The sequence below is a fragment of the Ovis canadensis genome, chromosome 17, assembly GCF_042477335.2.
Source record: "Ovis canadensis isolate MfBH-ARS-UI-01 breed Bighorn chromosome 17, ARS-UI_OviCan_v2, whole genome shotgun sequence".
Lineage (NCBI taxonomy): Eukaryota > Metazoa > Chordata > Mammalia > Artiodactyla > Bovidae > Ovis > Ovis canadensis.
In genome coordinates, this window is record NC_091261.1 from 52,912,753 (window position 1) to 52,937,850 (window position 25,098).

The 25,098-nt window shown below is 38.3% G+C and overlaps 1 protein-coding gene and 1 long non-coding RNA gene across 5 annotated transcripts in view; one reads left to right on the top strand and one right to left on the bottom strand.

The window, feature by feature from the left end:
- The window catches only part of PDGFC (platelet derived growth factor C), a 244,389-nt gene that overhangs the window by 177,853 nt on the left and 41,438 nt on the right, over window positions 1-25,098 (top strand). For all 4 annotated transcript variants that reach the window (XM_069557602.1, XM_069557604.1, XM_069557601.1 and 1 more), the window contains one exon: window positions 6,546-6,726. In XM_069557602.1, the coding sequence (XP_069413703.1) occupies window positions 6,546-6,726 (181 nt within the window). The remainder of the gene's footprint in view (window positions 1-6,545; window positions 6,727-25,098) is intronic.
- LOC138422551 (uncharacterized) lies at window positions 354-4,346 on the bottom strand. Its single transcript, XR_011249922.1, has 3 exons — window positions 4,043-4,346; window positions 2,779-3,118; window positions 354-1,176 (listed from the first exon to the last, which is right to left on the bottom strand). It is a non-coding gene; the product is annotated as an uncharacterized lncRNA (long non-coding RNA).

The following is a 25,098-nucleotide window of genomic DNA, read 5'->3' on the forward strand; positions in this document are numbered from 1 at the left end:
AGGCTGTATAACTTGGCTCTTGAGAGCATGGGATCTGAAGCTCAACTGTCAAAACTGAAGCCTTTGTTCTACACTTAGTTGCTCTGTGGCTTTGCCCAGGTACTTAGCTTTTCCATATTTTATAATCTATAAAATGTCCACAATGACAGTATCAACCTTTTATGATTTTTGCGAAGATTAAATTAGTTAATATATAGAGACCAATGTATATGTGTATGATGTATAATTATTAAAACATATTTTCATTGTAAGGTAAGCATGGATGTGTCCAAATGGGGATTCAAGGCTTTTACTCTGGGTCTGAGATGTCTTCTGTTAAGCTGAAGTGTAAGCCAGTGAGCACTGTTGGGTAATTGTCGTCTTATTAATTTTATTACCTTTCTCAACAAGCCCAGGCTCCCGTTGACACATGCAGAGCAAGGCCTTCTTAAGATGCATGTTTACCTGTTGGCAGAGTTTCATGCCACCTTCAGGTTTGATCATTCTCAGGGCAGATTTAATTGACAGGGTTTTAGTTAGTATGAACTAGAAATAGCCTGTCTTGCAAGGTTGGTTTATTTTTGTGGAAGGAAGGTGGGTGTCAGACAATTGTGTTTACAAGTGAATTTATTTCTTTGGTTTACTCCTCAGCAACCCTCCTATCTTCACAGTTTTTAAATTCCCACATGAGAAAGAAAATTTTGTCTACAATACCAGACTTGTTTGTTAAACATAAAAGGACATAAATCCTCCCTGGGTCCCCAGGGGTATGATAGAGAAAGGGAGTGATCATTATAAACCACTTAGTGCTATGTGCTCTGTATCATGTTTCCTTGAGAAAGTGATGTTTGATTGGCCCTTAATGTAGGTTTAGTAAATCCCTTAAATACTGATGTGAGTAATTGTGCACATTGGAAATTAATACCTGAGAGTGTATTATAGGGATTACCGTGTCTCCAGAAAAGTCACCTGGGCATGTGTAGATTTCTGAACCTGAGATGATTCTGTTTTGTAATTTTACATTTATGGGTCAAACGTTGTTTTTTTTTTTTTCCCTTCTGTTCATTTGGCTGAGGTCCACAGATAAATCTTTATCATTGTTTTCTCTTTTCCTTTTCTTCTTGATGTTTTGAACTGTGTTGTAGTGTATCAGCCAACCAGCTTATGCAATGAAGCCCATATTCCAAACATGACATTCTATAAGAAAAAAGAATTATTTCAAATTATTGTGAAAGACAGTTGGATTGAATGCATTAGTCCTTTTCCAACCATACTCATAAACAAGTTGGAGAAAAATACAGACTCAAGTGGCAATGATTTTTTTGTTTGTTTTGTTTTTCTGTTTTGAAAAAAACATGAGACATGGGGATGCATCCCAGGTAGATTTTCACTGGCTGTTTTAGATTATTTGACTATAATTTAAATTTTTAAAATACTGTTTTTAGCAAGAGAATTTACTGTTTTGTCTCCTACAATTAATGGTAGAATAATTGGATGAAATTTATAGTTATATTGTCATAGATTCCACTTTTGAAAAAAAAAAAATCCTAAAATGCCTAATCTACCATGAAACAATTTGTAGCAAAACTTTTAAGTTCTACTATTTTTAAGGCAAAGAACATGGCATTTTTTAGATGTTCATCTCATTTAACTTCATGGAATGCAAAACTATGTAGAGCTTTAAAACGCAGTGATAAATATATGCCTCAGACTTGTATGAGCTTGTGAGAATGAATTACCAGCTATCTCACTGCAAATCCAGAAATTGTTATTAAGATTAGGGGTATGTGTTTTTTTGAATGACATAAAATTCAGTAAAAAGTCTTCATGAAACAAGTAATAATGTACTTGTCAGTCTTCTCTTATTGCAGGATAGTGGTTTTTGTACAAGTTAGGTAAGACAAAGTTTAAGACCGGTTTGTTCCTTAATACATGCTTAACATTTATAATCTAGATATTTCCTACTGTGGTTAAAAACTTCTTTTACGTACTTTTAAAAGGCTTACTTAACAGATTAAGACATATAATGTCGTGTTTATTTATTTATTTATTTATTTTTTGGCTGTGCCACATGGCATGCCCTGAGCAGGAATCCGACCCCTACCCCTGCAGTGGAAACACAGAGTCCTAACCACTGAGCCATTGGGGAAGTCCAGTGGTGTTTCTTTTTGACAGAAATCAAAAGGAAATTATGTACAGCAAAATAGTTATGGGAGTTGTTAATTTTAAGTTCCTTATAAATGATATTCTTATATCTTGAGATGTTTCTGTTAGAAAGTGTTAGTTGTTCAGTGGCATCTGACTCTCTGCAGCCCCATTGACTGTAACCTGCCAGGCTCCTCTCTCCTTGGAATTCTCCAGATAAGAATACTGGAATGGGTAGCCATCCCCTTCTTCAGGGGATCTTCCAAATGTTACAGACAGGTTCTTTACCATCTGAGCCATCAGGGAAGTTGCCTTAGAAAGACAGTTATTTTGAAAATGGCTGGGGAAGGGATAATTCAGAAGGTTTGATTAACATACCACTATATATAGATAATCAACAAGGACCTACTGTATAACATAGGAAACTATACTCACCATCTTGTAATAACCTATCATGGAAAAGAATCTGAAAAAGAATAGATCTAGGTATTTATGTATATCTGAATCACTGTCTTGTACACCTGCAATACACAGCACTGGAAACCAACTATATGCTGATAAAAACTAAATAATTTTTTTAAAAAAAGATCTGAAGTAATGTTTTGATCTTATGCGTTCACCCAACCAGCTGATTGGAAATGACTTCATAATTACCAGGTCCAGGGAGAGCTTCTTGGTTTTCACTCTCTTTGCTCCTCTTTGGCGTGGATGGTCTGCCCACTTCTGCTTGGATGGACCCTGTCCCTCCCTTTTCTCTTGGTTCTGTGTCATTTGTCGCTGGTTTTCCTGCTGCTTCCCTGATGGCTCCTTTTCAGGCTCTTTTTGTTAAAAGTTCTTCCTTCCTGCCCACACTTGAGATGCTGTGGTTTCCTGGCATCCTCAGATGTACTGGGATCCTGTGTCTTCTTCACTAAAACTTCTATTAGCTGCCCTGTAGGCTGCAAACTCAGGTGCCCGTGTAGGCAAGTGATGGCAATCAGTGAAGATCTGGGTACTAAAAAAAAAAAAAAGCACCATAGAAACTAGACAGGGTTTTTTAAAGAATCTGGACAGGGGTTTTTAAAACCTGGAAAGAGCATGTCCCCTGGCCTAGCCTCCATTTCCATGAAGGAGTAAAGGCCATCCTGACCTCAGGTAGTGAATAATCTATGTGCCTGACACACAGGTGCTGGGTGAGGCTGTGAGTGAGAGAAAGGCCCCTCCTCTCCTGGAGTGGATGCCAGCTCTGCAGACCTGAGCCCACAAGGAGCCGCACCAGGGCAAAGAGTACTTAGTATGACCAGATGTTCAAGTTTGTTTTAAGAAAGCCTGAAATTCAGATTTTTCTGTGAAATTCAACTTTTTCCAAATGGTGATTTACAGGCAGGAAAAGCCAACTATTTTATGATTTCATGTATATGAGGAATCTTAAAAAAAAAGTTATAAATGAGCTTATTTCCAAAATGGAAATAGACTCACAGACATAGAAACAGAATTATGATTACCAAAGGGAAAAGAGTAGGGATGGGAGGGGGCAGGAATGGGTGATGGGAGATGAGTCAAGAGGTTGGGATGAACATACACATAACTGTGCATAAAACTCATAAACCACAAGGACCGATGGTAGAGCACAAGGAACTCTACTCAGTATATTGTAATAATCTATAATGGAAAATAATCTGAATATATATATATATATATATTTATGTAGAACTGAATCACTTTTCAAATACACTTGAAACTATTAGGTTATAAATTAACTATACTTGAATTAAAAATGAAAAAATACAGGTAGTGCCTAAAAGATTAATTAATTAGATGTTGACCTAAATATTTTAAAGCAACATAGAACCTCTTTAAACTGTGCTTCCCTGCTTTCAACACTGGTCTAAAAAATAACATTCTCACATTCGACCCTGGAATCCCAAGGTGGCCTCACCTGCACCTGTCCTGCCAGCTTGAGCTCCATCTCTGCTCATAGACAACCGGCCAGGCCCTGGGGTTCTTCTGTTACATCCTCAGAATTCTGCTTCTTGCTAAAATGCCTTCCCCCACTTCTTCCCCCAAGCAGCCCAGATGCTCCCTTGTAAGCTGACCCTAATCTCACCGTGTAGGGTTTCCCTCACCCTGCCAGAGTTCCACGGTGTTTCCTATGCACTCTCATTAGAGCACCCACCAGAGTTTAATGGACCCTGAGCCCACAGGAGCTGTGGTTTCATATTTGCACCCTGAGAATCTAGCCCAGCACTTTGTACCAAGTCCATGCTTCACAAATACTCACAGAATGATTGACCAGCCTGAAATCAGCTCTCTGCAAACTAGTCCTGATGGTGACGTCTATCAGCTAGCTTCCCTCCCAATCACAGAGCAAACATACTCTGTGAATAGCAGCTTTGTTCCACATGGAAATGATCTTGATATAAACATTACTCTTTGATCTAAAATGCTGGTTATCAACTTTTGTACCAGATATGTCTGAAATAACCACCCAGTCTGTTTGAACCCCATCTTACTCCCCTGTGCCCCACTTACTGTTCCCACCACACACTTAGAGCAGGCTCCTGGGATGGTTGTCCTGAGGAGGCTCATGCATTTGTAATTTATATCCAGGACTTGTCATGTGATAGAGCAGAAGTTCTCAAGGTATCTGAGTTCTTCTCATTTATGCTTTCAAACTCTCAGGGTTATAGGTATGGGGTAGGGGCAATATGTGCTGGATAGGGATGTGGGGCAAACTGTTAACTGGCAGCTGTATACCACAATGCTTTCGGCACTGCTCAGGAGCTGTTCCATTTCCCTTTTCTCAAAACATCCCTGTGAGTCAGATTGCAGTATCCTAATTTAAGGACAAGAAAAATTATGTTGGAACAGGTATATTTACCATTAGAGAGTTCTGGCTAGTTATTTAGAATAGGATTTATAAGTATAATTGGTTTGTTATGCACTTTGTCCTTTTTCAACATTTTTTTCTTCTGTAAATTCTATACTGTGCAAAATATATTAATTTTCGTTGTCTGGTATATACTGGTTTTAGACTTTCTAAAAAAAAATCTACCAACAGTTTTCATCCATGCCAGACCTCCCTTAAGAAAAATTTGGCAATGTCTTAAGAATTCTGAAATGCAGCTCATAACAGTGATCCTCTATTTATATATGCAGTTGTTTAAAAATAGATATAAAGGCCTACATGCTATGTAAAGTTGACATAACAGCAGTAATTTATATTAAAAACAATTCATTTAAGTGCATAGATACACATGCCCAATTGCACAGAAAATAAAATGAAGTAGTCAGATGTTTGTATCTTTTAAGTAACAGACTCATTGTGTATACGATAGCTATGGTAATAGACTAAATGGGTATGTCTAATTGTTTTCATCATGCAGAGTATAAGTCATGCTCCTATTAGTGGTTTGATTCTCTAGAATAGTAATTCTTGTTCCAAAGCATAGACACTTCGTTCAACTTATTTGATAGTTGAATGTCTAGAAAATTGGGTTTAAACTAAAGCTTCAAAACATATTTGCATTTATATGTGAGACAGTATTATCAATGTCCAGCGAACTGTTTGAAAGGCCTGAAGGGTGTGGAGTGAATACCCGTTTTCTGGACTCTCCTGTGTTGGGTGTCCAGGGACCTTGCCCTCCTCATCCACCATCACTGAGACAGCCTAAAATGACTCTACACATTTCTGGAACATTCTGTAAGGCAACTCTGCCCTCCATGAGTACCACTGATCGAAACCTTCAAATCCAAGGTAACAGTGGTTAGAAAAGTATTAGCCATTCACTGCTTAGGTTTAAGATGCCATGTGTAATGCAGTGTAAACTTGAACCACAAGAGAATTGATTCCTTTCTTCAAAAGTTTTACAGCCTAGCCAACTAGATGTATCACTAGCATATATGTAGTTAAACGTTGAAAATATGTGTTTGACAAAAAGAGAAAGATGTCTGTGAGCCGAGGACACACAAAGGCAGTGTAGTACAGAGCGGGATTTAGAGAATATGTATATAATGAAGAGGCTCTAGAAAAGCCTGGACACAGAAGAGGATAGGGAGCAAGGAATCCAACCAGGTGAAGCAGTTACTGCTGGAAAGTGTTGGACAGTAATCATGAAAATTAAGAATAGAGCAAAACTGCCATACCCAAATGGAAATTAAACTGAATAATTCATAAATTGAATGTCAGATGTGGTTGCTGCATACAAAATGTCTAAGTTTGACATGGCTATTTAGTGAATTTGGAGTTCCTTACCAACAAGACTGGAGGGCTTAGAATAGAAGACTCGTATTTCTTTAATTGAGAATGCTTTTTCAGTTGTGTCTCATCTTTGGCATATTTTATTCTATTTACACAGTTAAATTTGAGATGAACTAACTCCCTTGAATTCCGAAAATAACAGATCATGGTTTTATGTCTCTTTTCTCCTGGTCTCTTGCAGGTATGATTTTGTAGAGGTTGAAGAGCCAAGTGATGGAACCATTTTAGGGCGCTGGTGTGGGTCTGGCAGTGTGCCAGGAAAGCAGATTTCTAAAGGAAATCAAATCAGGATCAGATTTGTATCTGATGAGTATTTTCCCTCGGAGCCCGGGTTCTGCATCCACTACAACATTGTCATGCCAGTAAGTACCACTTAGAGATGCCCCTATGTATACATTTCAGACTTGGTTATTTCTTTTTCCCCTCTTAAACATGAGATTAAGGAAAGCCAAGAACCAAAAACTTTCTCTGGCTTGATGTTTTTTCATAAGTGTCACTATAGTTATCACAGATAACTTGCATGTTGTCACTTTAAATCATTAGTATGTGTATTGCCTTAAAAGTCGGTGCTTTTATGTGATGTCTTACTTTTTCTCCCCCATTAAGGTGACATTGTCCTTTCTATTCCTTTCCATACCCACCAAAAGTTGATTTTTTAAGGTGGGTCCCTTACAAATACGCGCATGACATTTTTCTTTTCATCTTTCTTTTCTTTTTTTTTTTTTTTTTTTGGAAAACGGTAAACTCCCTAGTGGCTCAAAAGTAAAGAACCCACCTGCCAATCCAGGAGATGTGGGTTCAATCCCTGGGTTCGAAAGATCTCCTAAGAGGGAAATGGGAACCCACTCCAGTGGTCTTGCCAGGGAAATCCCCATACACAGAGGAGCCTGGTGGGCTACAGTGCATGGGCACACAAAAGAGTCACACACGACTTAGCAACTGAACAACACAAAATGTGTTACATATTCTTTTCAAGTCAAAGTTTTATTAAAATATATTTTTAAAAGCAGTAGTCTCAATTTTCCTACTTATCTTAATGTTTATGCTGCTTAAATAATATTTATGTCCTTTGTGCCCCAAAAAGGAAGTTTCAAAATTTTTACAGGAATTTAAGAAATCTATTTTCTCTGATTATAACTGTTACTCTCTTTTCATTTGTGTCACAATTTCTTGTACCTTTTATGTATTATTGTAAACATTTGTATCTATTTATTGTACTATAACAGAAGTATTGGAATCATTTTGGCTATTTTTATCCCATTCTACTTATAATAGCAATTCAGAAGTACAAATGTGATGTCCCCTAATATACTACTCAAATATGATCAGTATCACCACTTAAAACAATATAAAATTGATACCATTGATGGTTTTGACAGATTTAGCAAATCATTGCACACTGGGAGCACAGTATGGTGTGAATTACATGCACTAATTAATATGCATATCCTAACTGTTTATAAAAGAATGTACCTAGCACACTACCAATTCATGAGGTAATTTAGAAAATATGGAATCAATATTTTGCTTAATATTTGTATTATACCATTAAACAGAAGTTTCCCTTTTTGATTCAGTTCAGTTCAGTTCAGTTCAGTCACTCAGTCGTGTCCGACTCTGTGCGACCCCATGAATCGCAGCATGCCAGGCCTCCCTGTCCATCACCACGTCCATCGAGTCAGTGATGCCATCCAGCCATCCCATCCTCTGTCGTCCCCTTCTCCTCTTGCCCTCAATCCCTCCCAGCATCAGAGTCTTTTCCAATTAGTCAACTCTTCGAATGAGGTGGCCAAAGTACTGGAGTTTCAGCTTTAGCATCATTCCTTCCGAAGGAATCCCAGGGCTGATCTCCTTCAGAATGGACTGGTTGGATCTCCTTGCAGTCCAAGGGACTCTCAAGAGTCTTCCCCAACACCACACTTCAAAAGCATCAATTCTTCTGCGCTCAGCCTTCTTTACAGTCCAACTCTCACATCTATACGTGACCGCTGGAAAAACCATAGCCTTGACTAGACGGACCTTAGTCAGCAAAGTAATGTCTCTGCTTTTCAATATGCTATCTAGGTTGGTCATAACTTTTCTTCCATGGAGTAAGCGTCTTTTAATTTCACGGCTGCAATCAGCATCTGCAGTGATTTTGGAGCCCCAAAAAATAAAGTCTGACACTGTTTCCACTGTTTCCCCATCTATCTCCCATGAAGTGATGGGACCAGATGCCATGATCTTCGTTTTCTGAATGTTGAGCTTTAAGCCAACTTTGAAATACTATTTAAGCCACTGATTAAATTGTGAAATTAAGTGTTATTTGAGATACATTTGAAAAGAAATAACAAAATTTAAATTAAAGCAGGAAAATGATAATTGTATTTATTTAGTAACATAATTGTTTATTGTGTGCAATTTAAATAAGGGAGATATTTCTAAAATATATGTTATGAATTTTATATGATGACTTTTGATCAATCTCCTTATGTAGCTTATTTAAGCTTTACATTAAATATACATTAGCTTTAATATTACATTAAATATAAATTAGCTTTAATAAAATTTAATAATTTCATCTAGAAAAGTGTTAATGGTAGACAAAGATGAACTTATTTAAAAATGCATTGATACTGTGATTATCAACATGAATGAAGCCACAAGAATTTATCATCCTTTCACAGTACTCTGCTTCACAGAATTTGTGAGTTTAATATTTAAGTCTAAAATAGCCTTAGAAGCCATGGTTGCACTTTCACCATGCAACCATGGTGAAAAGTTATGCAGTCCATATTTTCAATTTGGGTTTTAGCACAGCTAATGTTCTTATATATTTAAACATGAAACAATCTATACTATAAAACATAACAATAGATCTTGAATCATATAAAAGATTTGATTTACCCCAAACCTGTAACAAAAATAAACTTGAAACTGAGAAGTTATTTGTATTTTAAATCAGCTAGCAGCTTCATATTATGTTGATAGCAACCTATTATCCTCCCACAGAATAAAACATGAAAGTGAAAACATATGTATGCCAACACCAAGGGTTGTCTTTTTCTGATTTTATGGTCTCATGAATTTTCTGGTTGTGTAGCTCATGCAGTTGTGTGGAGGATATTTAATATATAAAGACAAAAACAGGAAATGCACAATGCCTCATTTAGTCCCAGCCCCGTTACAGTTTTTTGGTAAGTGGTTGAGCACTGAGTGGACCATGTAACTCCGTCACCCCAGCTTAACTTGTAACAGCAGGTTCACTGACACTTGTGTTTCTCTATGTAAGTGTATGTCAGATTCCTGAGCCTGGAGATGAGATAAAGACATGTAGATGATCTGCTGTAAGTACCACCCATCCTCTGGACCAGAAAGGGTCTTGCCCCTGAATTTGACTCGTTACCGGAGATTCACTGTGACTAACACCAGGAACTTCATCTGTGAGGTTCTGGGTGGAAACGGTGTCCATCACAGATCGTATCATCAAAATTAAACTCAGTGCATTTTTAGTTCATTATTGAAATAGCTGGATGAATTGTAAATATGGACTTTGGGGGCTGGGGGTTGACAAACTCCTGGGCTCTGCTGAGCCCTGTCTTTCTTTGTATCTAAATTGCCCAGTGATGGCTGCCTGGGAAAAATAGCACAAGAGCCCTTATTCTAGTTTGCTTTCTGCTTAGAAAGCCAGCAAGCTAGGGACAGAGAAATGAGAGAACAGGACAGTGGTTCTGGCACTGCCTTATGTGATGTGGTGATTTCAATCTTGCCAGATTGCTCTCTGGAGTGATCATTGGTACATGAATTGTACCATGTCACAAGCTTTCTTTCAGGTTGAAGTTTACTCTGACAGTTTATCTGCCATTCCTTCATTTGTCCTTTGTCCTAATTGCATGCACCCATCTCTCTTCCCATGCAGCCACACCCATTCTGCTCTCAATAACTGCCTGAAGTGGCTAGGTGAAAATTTGACAAGTAATTTTGCTTTGCAGCCTCACAGCGTGTTTTGAATTATCACCATGCATCGCTAATGGCACCCCTCCCTGCCTGTCCCTCTGTCCCCCTTGCATCCTTGCCAACAGGACAGCATCCATCAGTCTTATCTGTGTATCAGTGAAGGAAAGCCTCAGGGCGAAAGATTGCCTTTGGAGCATAGGCTTTAAAGTTCTGTGGCATTTGCTCGGGGGCAAGTGCTCCTCTGAACCCCTGGATCATCACTCATATTTTTTTTTTTTTTTTTGCCAGAGATGAACTTCATAATTAGCTCCCCCAGCTCCTCAGAGGCCATAGTCGCACTGACTGCAAACTCATCAGTGCAAGGTAGAGCCAAGGGGCCACTGGCCTGATGGCTTCTCAGTTCTGTACTGAAGACATGATATTCAGCACAGGTCCTGAGTGGGCTCTGAACTTCGTGCCTTGAGGTTTGTCGCTGTGCAGCTGCTCAGTGGTACCTCATCCTCCATTGCTCCTGGAGGGTATCTGAACCCCATGGAGCTGCCTCGTTTACTGTATGTTGCACAGTAGTGATAACTCATAAACCAGAAAACTGAACAGTTGAGTAATGACACCACATATTCTCCTTGGCCTGGTGTATTATGTTCTATTGCCAAGGACCATCATGCTTACCCTCTTTAAAGAATGGAATTGGCATCTTCTTTTTTGGTTGGAGACTAGACACCCAAGTAGTTAAATTAGTGCCTACTTATGATGTCATGTGCATTGATGTACATAATCATCTTTCCTGCTTTTTAATAATTATCTGAATGAATATTTTGCATCTTTTCATACATAGAAAAACTGTTGAGTGTAATAACACTCATCTGGGATAATTATAAAGAAAGTTTATTTTAATATCTTCTGTATTTAACAAATAAGACTGAACTCTGCAGTCCTTTTTTGGGAGCTTGAATGAATATTTGATTCTAGTCAGCCTTTAAAATTCCGTGACTCTGATCACCATACATCTTAGCAGGAGAGTTTTAATGCATTAGTTAAAATTCTCAGAAGCAGGTTTTGTCACACACGTTTCCATGAACAATTGTGCTTACTTTTGTAAGATGATTCACCCACTCTTTTTCACTCCACTAGTGAATGAGAGCATATAGTGGAACAAGGGATCCCTTACTACTGTGAACAAAGTGATGGTGGTCTGAGTCTCCCACCTTGTAGGCAGATTCTTTACCATCTGAGCCACCAGGGCAGTCCTTAGTATATTTTATATATATTGTATATAGATATTCTTTCCTTTGTAATATTAAACTTCCAATACCTTTATCTTGATTCCCAGGTACCTTAGACTAAGACATAAATAAAATTCATCTTCCCATTTTGCTCTTTCAAGTAGATATTATAGACTAAGTGTTGGTTTAGGGAAAAACTTAGCATAAGATATATACCTGAAATTATATGGCTAGTTGTTAATAGCTTCAAAAGTACTCACAGATTGACTACACACATTAAAAATTTTAGAATTCTCATGCAGTTTTCAAGAATTATTTGTGGAAAAGTATATTCTCTAGTCATGCTCCATTAATAAGTAATGGAAAAGAAAACCAGGGCAAAGGATATATATTCAGCTTTCCAATGGTGCGTAAGGAGTTAATAATGTCTTTGATTTTTTTTCCTTTATGCTAGAAGAGAGGGAAAAAAGGCCCGGTAGATTAGCAGTGAGAGATTGTTTGGGAAGAAATGAAGCAAAACTGAAATAAAACAGTGCAAGCTTGTCTCTGTTTGGAGGCCACACACATTGAGAGCCAGTGCACATTTCAGATCTCTTAGAAAGAAAAGAAAATTTCTTGTTTAATTTCAGAGTAATTTATAATAGAGTATGTATGTTTTACTTTGTGTACTGTAGTATAAGCACCATTACTTTAAAATGTTAAACCTACAAAGGCTGGAAAATAACATCTTTTCTCATATCAAAAACTTTGTTAAAAGTTTTATTTTTAAAAAAATCTTGGCCTTAATGTAAAATATGTATCATGTTTTTTGTTAACCAAGAAACAGTATTTATTTTTAAAATATATATTTGTTGGGCAGTTACATCACAAAACCATACCTGTTTTTGAAACAAAATATACAAATCCAGATCTGAATATTTTTAATGGTTTTATTTATATAGAGAGCTATTCTTCTTGAGGATAATATTACTTGTAATCCATACTTTTTTAATGGTTCTGAGTTTGGAGGACTCTTTTTCTCCAATCTGGTTAATATTTTGAAGGGTGATTAAGAGTTTTAATCTAAGCATTCTGATCAGAAGTGGTAACAGTATTTTCAACAGTTTCTTTGCTCTCCTTTTCAATTTAATGACTGGATCAGTTTAGATTAAAAAAATAGATATTAGAGCTGCTACCATACCACTTGACTCCATATACTTTTTCAAATTACTTATTTATTTATTTGGCCACATCGGGTCTTTTGTGGCACACGTGCTCCTCATTGCATCCTGCAGGATCTTTTGTTGTGGCGCACACACTCTAGTTGTGGCTTACAGGCTTAGGCTTGGTGGTTGTGGCCCCTGGGTTTAGTTGCCCCATGGCACATGCGATCTTAGTTCCTTGACCAGTTATCAAACCCACGTCTCCTATATTGCAAGATGGATTCTTAACCGCTGGACCACCTGGGAAGCCCCCTTGACTCCATATATTTTGACCTTCTTTCCTTTATTGTCTGAAAATAAAGGAAAGGAGGAGGATGGTGGAATATGAATGAATTGAGGGCTCCTTTAATACAGTCCCGTGCAACTCATCTTCCTTTAAGTTGCTTCCAAATTTGTTCCATTATTAGTATGATTTTAATTTTAATTTTCTTAAATTACCAAAGGTTATTGTTTAATCTTTTCACATTTTTATTGAAATACAGTAGATTTATAGTGTTGTGTTAATTTCATCTGTACAGCAAAATGATTCAGTTATACATATCTGTATAGACATAGATATATTCTTTTCTTATACAATCTTTTCCATTATGGTTTATCATAGTATATTGAATCTAGTTCCCTGTGTTACTTTTTCTTTTTTAATGTGTATAACTGGCACCTGTTGGGTATCACAAATATTTTATTCTTACTAGTAGAATTATACCCAGAGATGAATGTATGTGAGAGAATGAGTATAAGTATGACAACCACTTGCAACCCACTGTGTGCTCTCCTGACCCGATGAGCTTTCCTGTGAAGTACGTGTGGGAAGTGAAGGGGCGACGGGTTAGGAGCAGAGGGTGTGTGGTTTCCACCAGCGGGCTCAGAGGACACTTGAGGCCTGAGGGGCCACTGAGGAATGCATGACTGATCACCAAAGGAGTTATTAATTATGCAGGATGAGGGGTACAGAGCCACTCAGTGAATATTGGCCTCGGGGGCAAGAAAGAAGGAGGGAGGAGATGTTTTCCACCCCTTCTGGATATGCCCGTAGGTTTATCACTATTATGACCTTGTCAAGAAGAGTCTTACCTGAAAGCCAGATTTGCTTTTATGTTGTTCAGTTTAAGAAAAATTCCAGCTGACTCTCAAACAAGGCATCAGATTCATTGGTTCACTTTCTCAGGGGAAGAAAGAAAAAAACCAGTATCCTAACACAAGTCCCATAGGAGAGAAAATGTCAAAATGTATTCAAGATTTTTAAGAATCATAAATCTTCATAACAAACTGCATTGCATTCCTATGTTATTATATTAAACTGATGTGAACAAATAAAAATTTAGGTTTAAACCTTTAAAATTAAATTTTGTTTACCTTTAGAGAGAATTAAGTGAAAAATGTGTACTTAGAATTTTTTTTGTAGCAAAGAATGCAAGAAGTATTTTAAGTATAATATGCCTACACTAGAGTCTGAAACACATTGGAATGATTTGATTTTTATTAAAATATACAACTTACTTGTATATTTATGCAGGGAGTCTTGAGGTGACAGTGTTTTTTTGCATCAAAGAAATTATACAATTGCTGCAGAGACTAAACTCTTACTTGGCTAAGAGCTGTTAAATATATTTTTCCACCCACCCTCCAACCCTTGGACACAGAGCTCCCTTTCACGTGAAGAGTATGGGCTGTCTTCCATTTCTGCTGATGTTTTTTGTTCCAGTTAATTCTGAGCTATCTAAGAAACAATCTCACAGATAGAGTGATTTGTAGTTGGAAAGAAAAAGGCAGTTGCTAAAACTGCAGAAATGGTAAAAGGCAGGGAGATCATTTTAAGTTGATATACCCAAGTGGGTTATAAATTAGAATTTAGACTAATTGAAGTTTGGAGTTTGATTCATATTTTTACATCAAAAGCCACAAAGATTTAAAATCTTAGGGTCAACACAGCAACCTAAATCCAATGGAGAGAACTGCTCTCTAGAAGTAAGTTTGTCACCATTTAAAATGACAAAATAGATATGTTTTCTTCAATATCCCCATCCATGTTCCTGATAATTTTTTTCTTTTAGCATTTATTGAAGAATACTTGATGAGATATTTTGTTATGAGAAAATTCAGAGATGTATATGGTATTTCCCTGTGTCTCTTAAGAGCCTTGCTTGCTTTGGAGAAGAAATATATACTGTACAACATTTGTACAATACTTGTACAAAATATACCTGTACAAGTATTTGTGTGACAAGTAGCTAGAAAGATTTTGAGAAGGAAGAGAGGCAATTGTTGAGAGCAGAGGATATCACAACTCTTAAAGAAAACTAAACAAACCAGCAAACAAACAAAAACCTGGGAATTATCTAGCATAAATTTGATAGCAGCTATATAATAAATATCAAGAACTTACTTAAAATGTATATTGTCAGATGTCAGAGATTATGATTCTCTTTTCCTGGAGAAAAAGAAAATTATCTGCATTTTCATTAAGTGTGCTTAGAAATTCTGATCCAAGACCATCTCACAGTGAATTAGGGGGAAGAATATGCTCTAAACCACAAACTGAGCAGGATACAGAGAGTTTTACTACAAGATGTTGGGGAAATACTTTTTTTATATTCAAACAAGCATGGATATTTTATGGGTAGACTGGAGACTCTGCTTGCATATTTTATAGCTAACATGCCCATGTGTTCTCTGTTTTTCAGGATTTCAAAAAAGAGTGAGATTTCCTCTTAGAATTAGATGGATATATTTCAAATTTTTTCAAATTATTCCAGTGAGAATTTTTTTTTCATGATTTCGGTTTGTAGTACTTGCTTTTATTGTGCCAACTTTTCTGAGCTTCCGATTAAAACCTATCAAGTTTGTCAACTGTCAGTGTCTGTTATGCTCAGAGCTACGATGCATGACCACCTGCCATCTTTTCTGGTTAACACTAGCTTGTCTGATAATTTGCAGATGGCGAAGGCCCAGCACCAAGGCACTGTTCCAGACTACATATTTTGTTCTCGGGTGTGATGAGGGTGATGAGACACTGTCAGTTAAACAAGACTGTCCCGACCATCAAGAAACATTCTTTCATTCTTCCTGTACACTTTGACATGCAATCTTAATTTTGTCAGAGTTACAGTTGCTTATCTTTAAAAAGCAGCTCTTCTTGGGCTAGTTACACACTTGGCAGTTGCCGTGCCCCTTTTCCCTACCCAACTGTTGTCCTTTGGAGGCAGGCACTTTCTGGTTCCTTTAAGTCAGCAGCTCCCAACCTTTTTGGCACCAGGGACCAATTTCATGGAAGACAATTTTTGCACAGACTGTGGAGTGGAGGGTGGTGTCAGGATGATTCAAGCACATTGTATGTATTTATTTATTTATTTTCAGCTGTGCTGAGTCTTCCTTGCTACTTGCAGGCTCTCTCAAGTTGCAGAGAGTGGTCACTCTTCCCTAGTTGCAGTGTGCAGGCTTCTTATTGCAGTGGTTTCTCTTGTTGCAGAGCACAGGCTCTAGGCATGTGTACTTCAGTAGTTATAGCACTCAGGCTTAGTCCCTCCATGGCATGTGGGATCTTCCCAGACCAGGAATTGAACCTGTGTCCCCTGCATTGGCAGACAAATTCTTATCCACTGCGCCAGCAGGGAAGTCCCAAGCACATTCCATTTACTGTGCACTTTATTTCTGTTATTATTAGATCAGCTCCACTTCAGATCATCAGGCATTAGATCCTGGTTTTAAGTGATGCTCTTAGAACTGACCTTCAGGTCACCGGCTTTTGTTGCTACTTCTGCTTCTTTGGTTTTAAGAACTGTTTGTAGACGTCGTTGACTTCATGTTCTAAAGGTGAGGGCTGCACACTCTTTCACCCTCCTGCTTTCACACCTGTGGACACCTCCCGTCCCCTCCCCACCACCCCCCTACCCTCTGTTGGATCCTAACTATATCCAGATCCAGATGCATTGTGTACATCATGGCAGCCACACAATCATTTCTCACAGCTAAGCCATGAAGTATGCTGTGACAGCATCTCCTTTCTTGCTCTCTGTTTTTTTTTTGTTTGTTTGTTTTCTTTAGAGTTATATCGGTTGGGGATTTGCTTATCTTTCTATATATTTATCACTGATTCATCCCCAAATCATTCCTCAAATTTTGTGAATCTGCTCTCCGTGTAGTCAGATGCATTAAGTTTCCTAATAAATTCATCTTCCAGAAGAAATCCCTGCAGGAACAGTCGGTCTGCTTCTCTGTGGGCTGGCTGCCCCTTTACCTGCTGCCCAGCAATCATCCTTGGAGCTTTGTCTCCACCACTGTCCTGAGCATTCCCTTTTGCTCTTGTCTTGAATTAGATCCCTTGTTTGCCGGATCTTTTGTCTTCCTCTCTTTTAGTTTACTTCCTTATTTGGGAAGGGAGCAAAAGCCCCACGAATCTACTGAGAAAAAAGGAGTATCATAGAGAAAGTTTTTGTGATCTTGCGTAACTGAAAATGCCTTGATTTAACCCTCCAACTTGAATTCTTGGCTCAGACTAAAATCTGAGTTGACCACTTTGAAGCTGACTGGACATTCTGTGCATGTGATGGGCTTGCTGACAAAGGTGTTTACTGTCTTGTGAGCTGGCAGGGTCAGTTCCTTGAAAACCCCCAGATTCCCCTTGTCTCTTCTCTAACGAGTCCTGGCTGCCAGTTCTCTGGACTCAGAGCTGAGTCACAGCATTAGGTATAAAGGTTTATATTCAACCTCCTCCTCATCGCACATTCAGAGCAACAGTGCTGCTCCCTTTTTTGCTTGGGTTCCTCAGGCCATAAATCCTTGTGTTAATCGTGCTCAGGGAAGAAATTCAAGCTGGGTTAAATCCCTCTTCTGGCCCAGCAGTGAAGTAGTTTGGGGATGTCTGATGTTTCACGATCTCCAACCATTCCCCCTCTTTGCAGCCTCCCCTCATTACCACAGCCATAAGTACCTGACACCACCTCACCCCAGAGCTTTTGGGTGGTTCTTTCGTGTCAGTGAGGTGGCTTCTGGGCTTTTTCTCCTGCAGGTCCACCAATGCAACAACTACACATCCACCTGCCTGTGGCTTTCAAGTGTTATCTCAGTAGGCTCCTTTCCATTTTTCTTTTAACCGTAAAGGATGATGCATTTAAAAATACCTTTAGAACTACAGAGCTACAATCACCATAGTTTCTTTTTTTTTATTCCTATAGTAATTTCTTACTAAAGGCTAAGTTACCCACTTAACAAAACATTCAGAAACTCTGTACAATATCGAAGACACAGTGCATGCAGGGTGTGGTGCTCTGTAATTGGTATTTAGGAACTGTTACTAATTCAAGGCTTTTCCTGGTGGCTCAGATGGTAGAAAGACTGCCTGCAATTCAGGAGACCCGGGTTTGATCCCTGAGTCAAGAAGACCCCTTGGAAAAGGGAAATTGCTACCCATACCAGGATTCTCAAGTGTGTGGCCCCATTGCACAGTTGATGCCAATCAAACCAAAACTTCAGAGTTTGGGGCAGAGAAAGGTATATTGCAGGACCAAGAAAGGAGATGGGTGACTAATTGTCCTATAAACCCCAAACTCCCCAAAGGGTTTCAGGAAAGCATTTTAAAGGCCAAGTGAGTTAGGGGCGTTGTTGGTTGTGGCACACTTCTTGGTCTTAAAATCCTTTCTGCTTGCAGCTGTCCACCTTAGGTCAGGTCACAGTGTTCTTGTAAACCTCCAACAAGATGAATGTTATTCTCTGATCTGCAACTTTTTATCTCTAAATGGATGAAAAGCATTATACCTTTAAAAGTCAGAGTCTTGAGAATAGGCTACCCTGTCTATTTCAGGCTATAGGCACCATTCTCAACTTGTAGCAAGAGCAATAGAGTATAAATATTAAGGTAAAAGAAATGTAGATGACTGCTACCCTCCCAGCCCAGATAAATAAGCCACTATAGAAGTTGCTTTGCGTGATTATGCTAATCTTATGTTTAGTTTTTTAAAGTTGCAGAGGCAGAGAGGACTTGATGAGCTAGTTAGCATTTCCTGAACTATGTTTCAGGATTAATATCCTGTCTAGAGGTAATGGGGACCCACTCCAGTACTCTTGCCTGGTGAATCCATTGGTTAGAGAAGCCTGGTGGGCTACAGTCTATGGGGTCGCAGAGTCTGACATGACCGAGCAACTGATACACATACACATAGTAGTAACCACTAGGATACCAACCATGATTCATTCTTTATACCTGTCAGTCATACCAAACAACTTATATATGATCCATACATTTGAGAAAATGCTATCCTTAAAAACAGTCTTCAAATATTCATTTATTTGAATAGTGCTATTAATGTATTTGAATGCTTCAAACATTAAGACTAGAGCTTTTACATTTTTATCTATTCCTTTAACTAAGATAACATATTTGTTATTTATTTAAGATTACTCTAAAACTACACAAACCTGATTTTGTGTATCATATATTTTTTTTTCTTCCTCTGACAGTCTTAGAACAAAACTAAAAGGTCAATATGATTAGTGTTATGATTTTTTTTTAATTGACATATAGTTGATTTACAATGTCATGTTAGTTTCAGGTGAACAGCAAAGTGATTCATTTATACATGTGTGTATGTATGTGTGTGTTCTTTTTAAAATTCTTTTTCTTTTCCCGTATAGGCTCTTACAAAATATCTAGTATAGTTCCTTGTGCAGGGAGAAGTTAATTTTTGAAAGTCAAGTATATTTGAAACATATTTTGGAAAGAGATTGCTTAACAATGTCAGCTTGGAAACAGTTGAATCAGGCAGAAGAGAATGAACACTAATTGAATGCTTGATGGGCACATTTTTGGTTTTGACACACCTTTTTTTGGCTGTGCTGCGTCTTTGTTGCTGCATGGGCTTTGCACTAATTGTGGCAAGCAGCGGGTACGGTGCACAGGCTTCTCATTGCAGTGGATTGTCTTGTTGTGAAGCACAGGCTATCGGGGGCCTGGGCTTTAGTAGTTGCAGCATGTGGGCTTGGTAATTTCAACTCACCAACTCGAGAGCCCAGGCTCAACACTTGTGGTGCAGTTGTTCCACGGCATGTGGGATTGTCCCAGATCAGGGATTGAACCCACGTCTCCTACATTGGCAGGTGGATTCTTTCCCACTAAACCAGCAGGGAAGCCCTTGATGGACATTTTTATATTATTTAACCCCCATAATTCATTAAAACCACCATTTTTAGATTATGACTCAGTAAAGTGAGGCTATTTAAATAGAGTCTAAAGCCAGGCTGCCTCTGGGCTGGTTTGGGAAAATATATCAGGAAGGTCATTGAGAAACAAATATTTTGCAATTAAAACACCTAACTGTTATTTCTGCTGATAATGATGTCATGGCTACTTTGGGAACTTTGAGAAGTTGGTGAGCTAAATTAGAATTCACCAGTTATAAAATTATAGTGGTAATAAGTATTGAGGGTTATTATACTTTTTCCACATAGTTACCTTTAAAGTGCAAACAAGATGTAAATTCCTTTAATAAGCACTTTCAAAGTAAACACAATATTACCAAAAAATAAAAAGTCCGTGGAGTCAATATCTCACTGATCATATTTCATTTATCCATCAAGTTCCATTGCAGTTGAAAAATTACACAGTTGCCTGTAAGTAACCTAGAATCTTTTCAGCTCCAAAGACTTTTTCAGCATTTTGTCATTAAGGGAACTGAAGGCTAGCACTGGTACAAAGAAAAAGAAAAAGAAAGTTGGAAAACAAGCATAAGGAGGCAAATTAAACTTCATCAACAGTCTCCTATGAAGCACCCAAATGATGTAGGCGGCTGGAATGCCAAAGAAGACCCGGAGCATTTTTAATCTGAAATTATGTATTTTGTGCACAGTGTCTGAAAAATAGTAGACACTTGATAAGATTTAAAGTGAATGGAAGAGAAAACACTCGTCTAAGGATTAATATATGCAGAGAATGCCACTTCACAGCTGTTTGCAGGATGACTACCTGGAGGTCACCGAAGGCTCAGTGAACAGGGAGGAAATTCAAGCACCTAGATGTCTTGGTGTCTTGGCCCCAGGACAGAGGTCCTGTGTCTGCCTAGGTCATTTCCACTCTAGACAAATAAGTCGACTTTTAAACCATACTGGAAAAGAATATGAAAAAAGTGTGCCTGTGTGCAAACCTGAATCATTTGCTGTATACCTGAAGCTAACACAACACTGTAAATCAACTCTACTCCAATAATATACATTTTTTTAAAAAAGTAAGTCAGCTTTTGTTTCACTGTAAGTAAAAGCCATTATGGAAATACCTGTCTCGTACCTTGCCCTGTGTTTCTCCACTGCAAGTAGTTATTCAGAAGCTGGATTAAGGCTGTCATCTGTTGCCTTAAAATACCATATGAATTATCTTAAGTACTTCTAAAGCAGGTTTGCTTAAGAAAGCTAAGGTTTCCATTTAAAAACTTTTTTTTTTCCCTTTGAGAGAATAATAAGAAAGGCATTGAAGTGGCAATTATCCAAGGCTCTAAAATAAAATCTAAGATAGAGGAAATAAACATGGATAACTCCAAGTCAGCTTGTGCAAATATTCTAATACTACGTCTAAAATTGTGCTTATAAATTTCATAGCACCGCTTGAGAGGAAATGCCTTTTCCCAGAAGAATAACATTCTGATAGAGCTTGAAAAAGGCATTTTCCTGCTGGGTATAAGTTAATGAAATAGCATTAAGTATAATGAGTTGTTTTAGGAAGAGTCACGTGAAAGACACCAAATTATTCCAGAGACAGAAAGACACTGCGTGCTCAGACTTGACTTCCAATGCTTGAGTGAGGCAATGTGGAAAGAGATGACAGGTCCTTTGGACGAGAGTCTTTAGAAGTCATCTCAAACATTCTGACGGAAATATTCTCCTTTCTTTTTCGAATATGATGAGTGATGTTTTGTGGTATTCTAAGCCCATTACTGGTAAAAGTAGTGAAAGGATCTCCTGAATCCACCCAGGCTGCAGTGTTTTGTTAACATTGAGGGATCCCTTTTAGCCTTGGTCTTCTGCGCGGAACTGACTGCCCTGAATTTAGTGTTTATATTCTGCTCACTCACCTTGTGGAACTCCGCGGAGGTCTGTAATGGTGGCAGTACCAGTATGGACTGAGAATTGGGCATTTGTGCTGTGTATTTCAGTTGGTCTTCCCAGATCCTGGCATCATGCTCTTCCACTAGAACTCCTTGTTCCATAAAAAGCCTTCACTATTGCCCCTGGCTTTGCCACAGTGTATTTGGCGAGAATGCTGCAGCATTATTCCATATTTGAGCAATTAAGTAAATTAACTCTTTGAAAGCACCATCTTGGCCTCTGTGTTGTCGTGCCCTTGTGCGTCTAGTTTTCCCTTCTTTATCTGTATTGTGAGGCTGTGGCAATTTGGCTTACGTAAGGGTTCAGTCCTTTGACCTGAAGATACATGGAATTTTGTATTTTAACTGTAACTTTGTATAAAAGCTGATTTAAAACACTCCAGCCTACTGACATAAATAATAGTAGTATGAACCACTTATTTAATATCTGCTACTATATTGGGTTCTTGATATGTGTCCTCTCATTTATTCTTTATAATAACTATGAGAAGAGATTCCCATTTTCCCTGTGAGGGAGTATACCCAGAAAGAATGAAGCTTGCCTAAGATTCAGAGGAAAGAAACAGAAAAAAAAAAAAAATCATGAATTTCAATCATAGTGTTATCTCCTAATCAACTTGTGTTCAATAAGAATTTGAACATTCTATTTTGAAATAATTGTAAGCTGACATTCATCTGTGAGAAAGATCTCTTCACCTGGTTTTCCCTAAAGGTAGCATTTTTTTTAAAATTTTACTTTATTTTACTTTACAATACTGTATTGGTTTTGCCATACATCAACATGAATCCGCCACTGGTGTACACGTGTCCCCAATCCTGAACCCCGCTCCCACCTCCCTCCCCATACCATCTCTCTGGGTCATCCCAGTGCCCCAGCCCCAAACATCCTGCATCCTGCATCAAACCTAGACTGGCGATGCGTTTCTTACATGATATTATACATGTTGTAGCATTTTGCATGACTGTACGTAGAAGCATATCATAGCCCAGAAAGTGACACTGACACAGCCCACCAACCTCAGAAAGAAATTTTGGAATAAAAATACACGGTACTGTAGAAGGTATTAATAACAGTGTTATACAAAAAGACTTCTGGAAATGAAAGTTAAAAGGATGTTTGTTTAATACATAGTTTTTTTAAATGACTCAATCAAGAAAGAGCATACACTTTTGCATCACAACATGGCTTCAGATTATCAGCTGCGATCATGAGAAGGATTTCTGTTCTGAGCTAGGTGATCCGAAATCTTCATCTGAAATTCTGTAGTGTGGTGCAGAATTCTGTAGTGTAGAGTAGAACGTCTATCATAGAATAAAGCTTATAAAACCAAAAGCAATACCACAAATCACCCCTCCTTGATGTGGGATTCAGAGTGAATGTGTGAAATGTAAATAGTCACTGTAAATTAATTCGTGAATAAGGCTCTGCTGCCCCTGAGACAGAGATTAATGAAGTTTTAGGATGCTGAGAGCCCAAGATATAATCTGCAGCTTTAAACTGATGTCAAGACTCAGAACTGATTGCTTTAAAAGCCCTTCATCGCTTCAGAAGAGATTGATGACTTCAGTGCTACTAGGTCTCTTCTCATGCAAAATCTGTGTGATTTGGTTCCAACAGGTATGGTATGTGGGAGGATTTACATTGTAAATATAGCTGTACAATATGCAAAAGTTAAACTACTATGGAAGCAAAATATAGTAGCGCATGATAATTTCCAGCTATGTTTTAAGTTTAGAATTCCATGGAATCCAGCTCACGAACTCAATGGGGCCTGATAGTTCATCTATTAGTTGATACAGAAGTCAGGAGGAGAGTCCTAACAATGATATACATCAACTTTAATATTTGAATTTTTAAAAATGTATTTTAATGAAATGTAATTGATTTGTGACATATTAGTCTCCAGGAGATAGTGGAGGACAGAGGAGTCTGGAGTGTTATGGTTGCAAAGAGCTGGATATGACTTAGTGAATGAACAACAGCTTTAGTTTCTGGTGTATAGCAAAATGACTCACTTATGTACACATATACATAACATATGTATATTTATATATATACTTTTTCACATACATTGTGTTTTTTACAGGATATGAATATAGTTCCCTTCATTATACAATAGGACCTTACTGTTTATCCTGCAAGCATTTAATTTTAATTTCACTGCTTTTTATTTAAATCCAGACCTTTTCTTTAAGTGGGCTTCCCTTGTGGCTCAGCTGGTAAAAAATCCACCTGCAATGCGGGAGACCTGGATTTGATCCCTGAGTTGGGAAGATCCCCTGGAGAATGGAAAGGCTACCCACTCCAGTATTCTGGCCTGGAAAATTCCACGGACTATATTGCCCATGGGGTCGCAAAGGGTTGGCGATGACTGAGTGGCTTTCACTTCACTTCACTTTTCTTTAAGTAGGGCTTCCCAGGTTGAGCTAGTGGTAAATAATCCACCTGCCAGTGCAAGAGACGCAAGAGACATGGGTTTGATCCCTGAGTTGGGAAGATCCCCCTGGAGGATGTCGTGGCAACCCACTCCAGTATTCTTGCCTGGAGAATCTCACGGACAGAGGAGCCTGGCAGGCTACAGCCCATGGGTTCACAAGAGTCGAACACAACTGAGGAACTTAGCCCATACACACAGTGCTACTTGAAATCTTGTTATATTTCTTTCAGAAATCATAGGTATAATGCCTGAATATTGACTTCAAGTTTGGGTGTCATTAAGTAAAAATGAGAAGTCAAAGATAGCTTTCAAAGCAATCTCAAGGCAGAAGTCTAACAAGATGTTGGAAGGTTTTCCATCCTAAATGTTACAGTTTTCTCTCTCACATCTGCTTGAACAGCACCTTTGTATAGTAACTCATTTTGGTTGGTATCCTTGGGAAGCATCTATGTTTCAAAGAGGCCCTGTTTGATTGGGTTACATAATATTTAAATTAGGAGTGTTGCAGAAACAAATAGTGCTGATAGCAGTAGTTTGGGTAATGATACAGCCATCTCTTGGTAGGCATAAACTCCCCCACCACCATCACCACCTCTTGTGAGCAGAAAGGATGCCATTAGCATTCAGTGAGCCCTCGGAGCTCTTGGAGTCATCAGCCAGTATGCTTTGTGCGATAGGAAGGTCACCTACACCAGGAGGTCAGTTCAGTGAAGGTCAGCTGAGATGAGGACTCCTGTCCTTGGTTCACTTTTGGTATTGATACTGCCTTAAAGTTGTCACTGGGAAATTTTAACTTAAGTGTGTGTGGCCAGTAGAAAGATTGCTGGTAACTGTGCCTTTGTTTGTCTA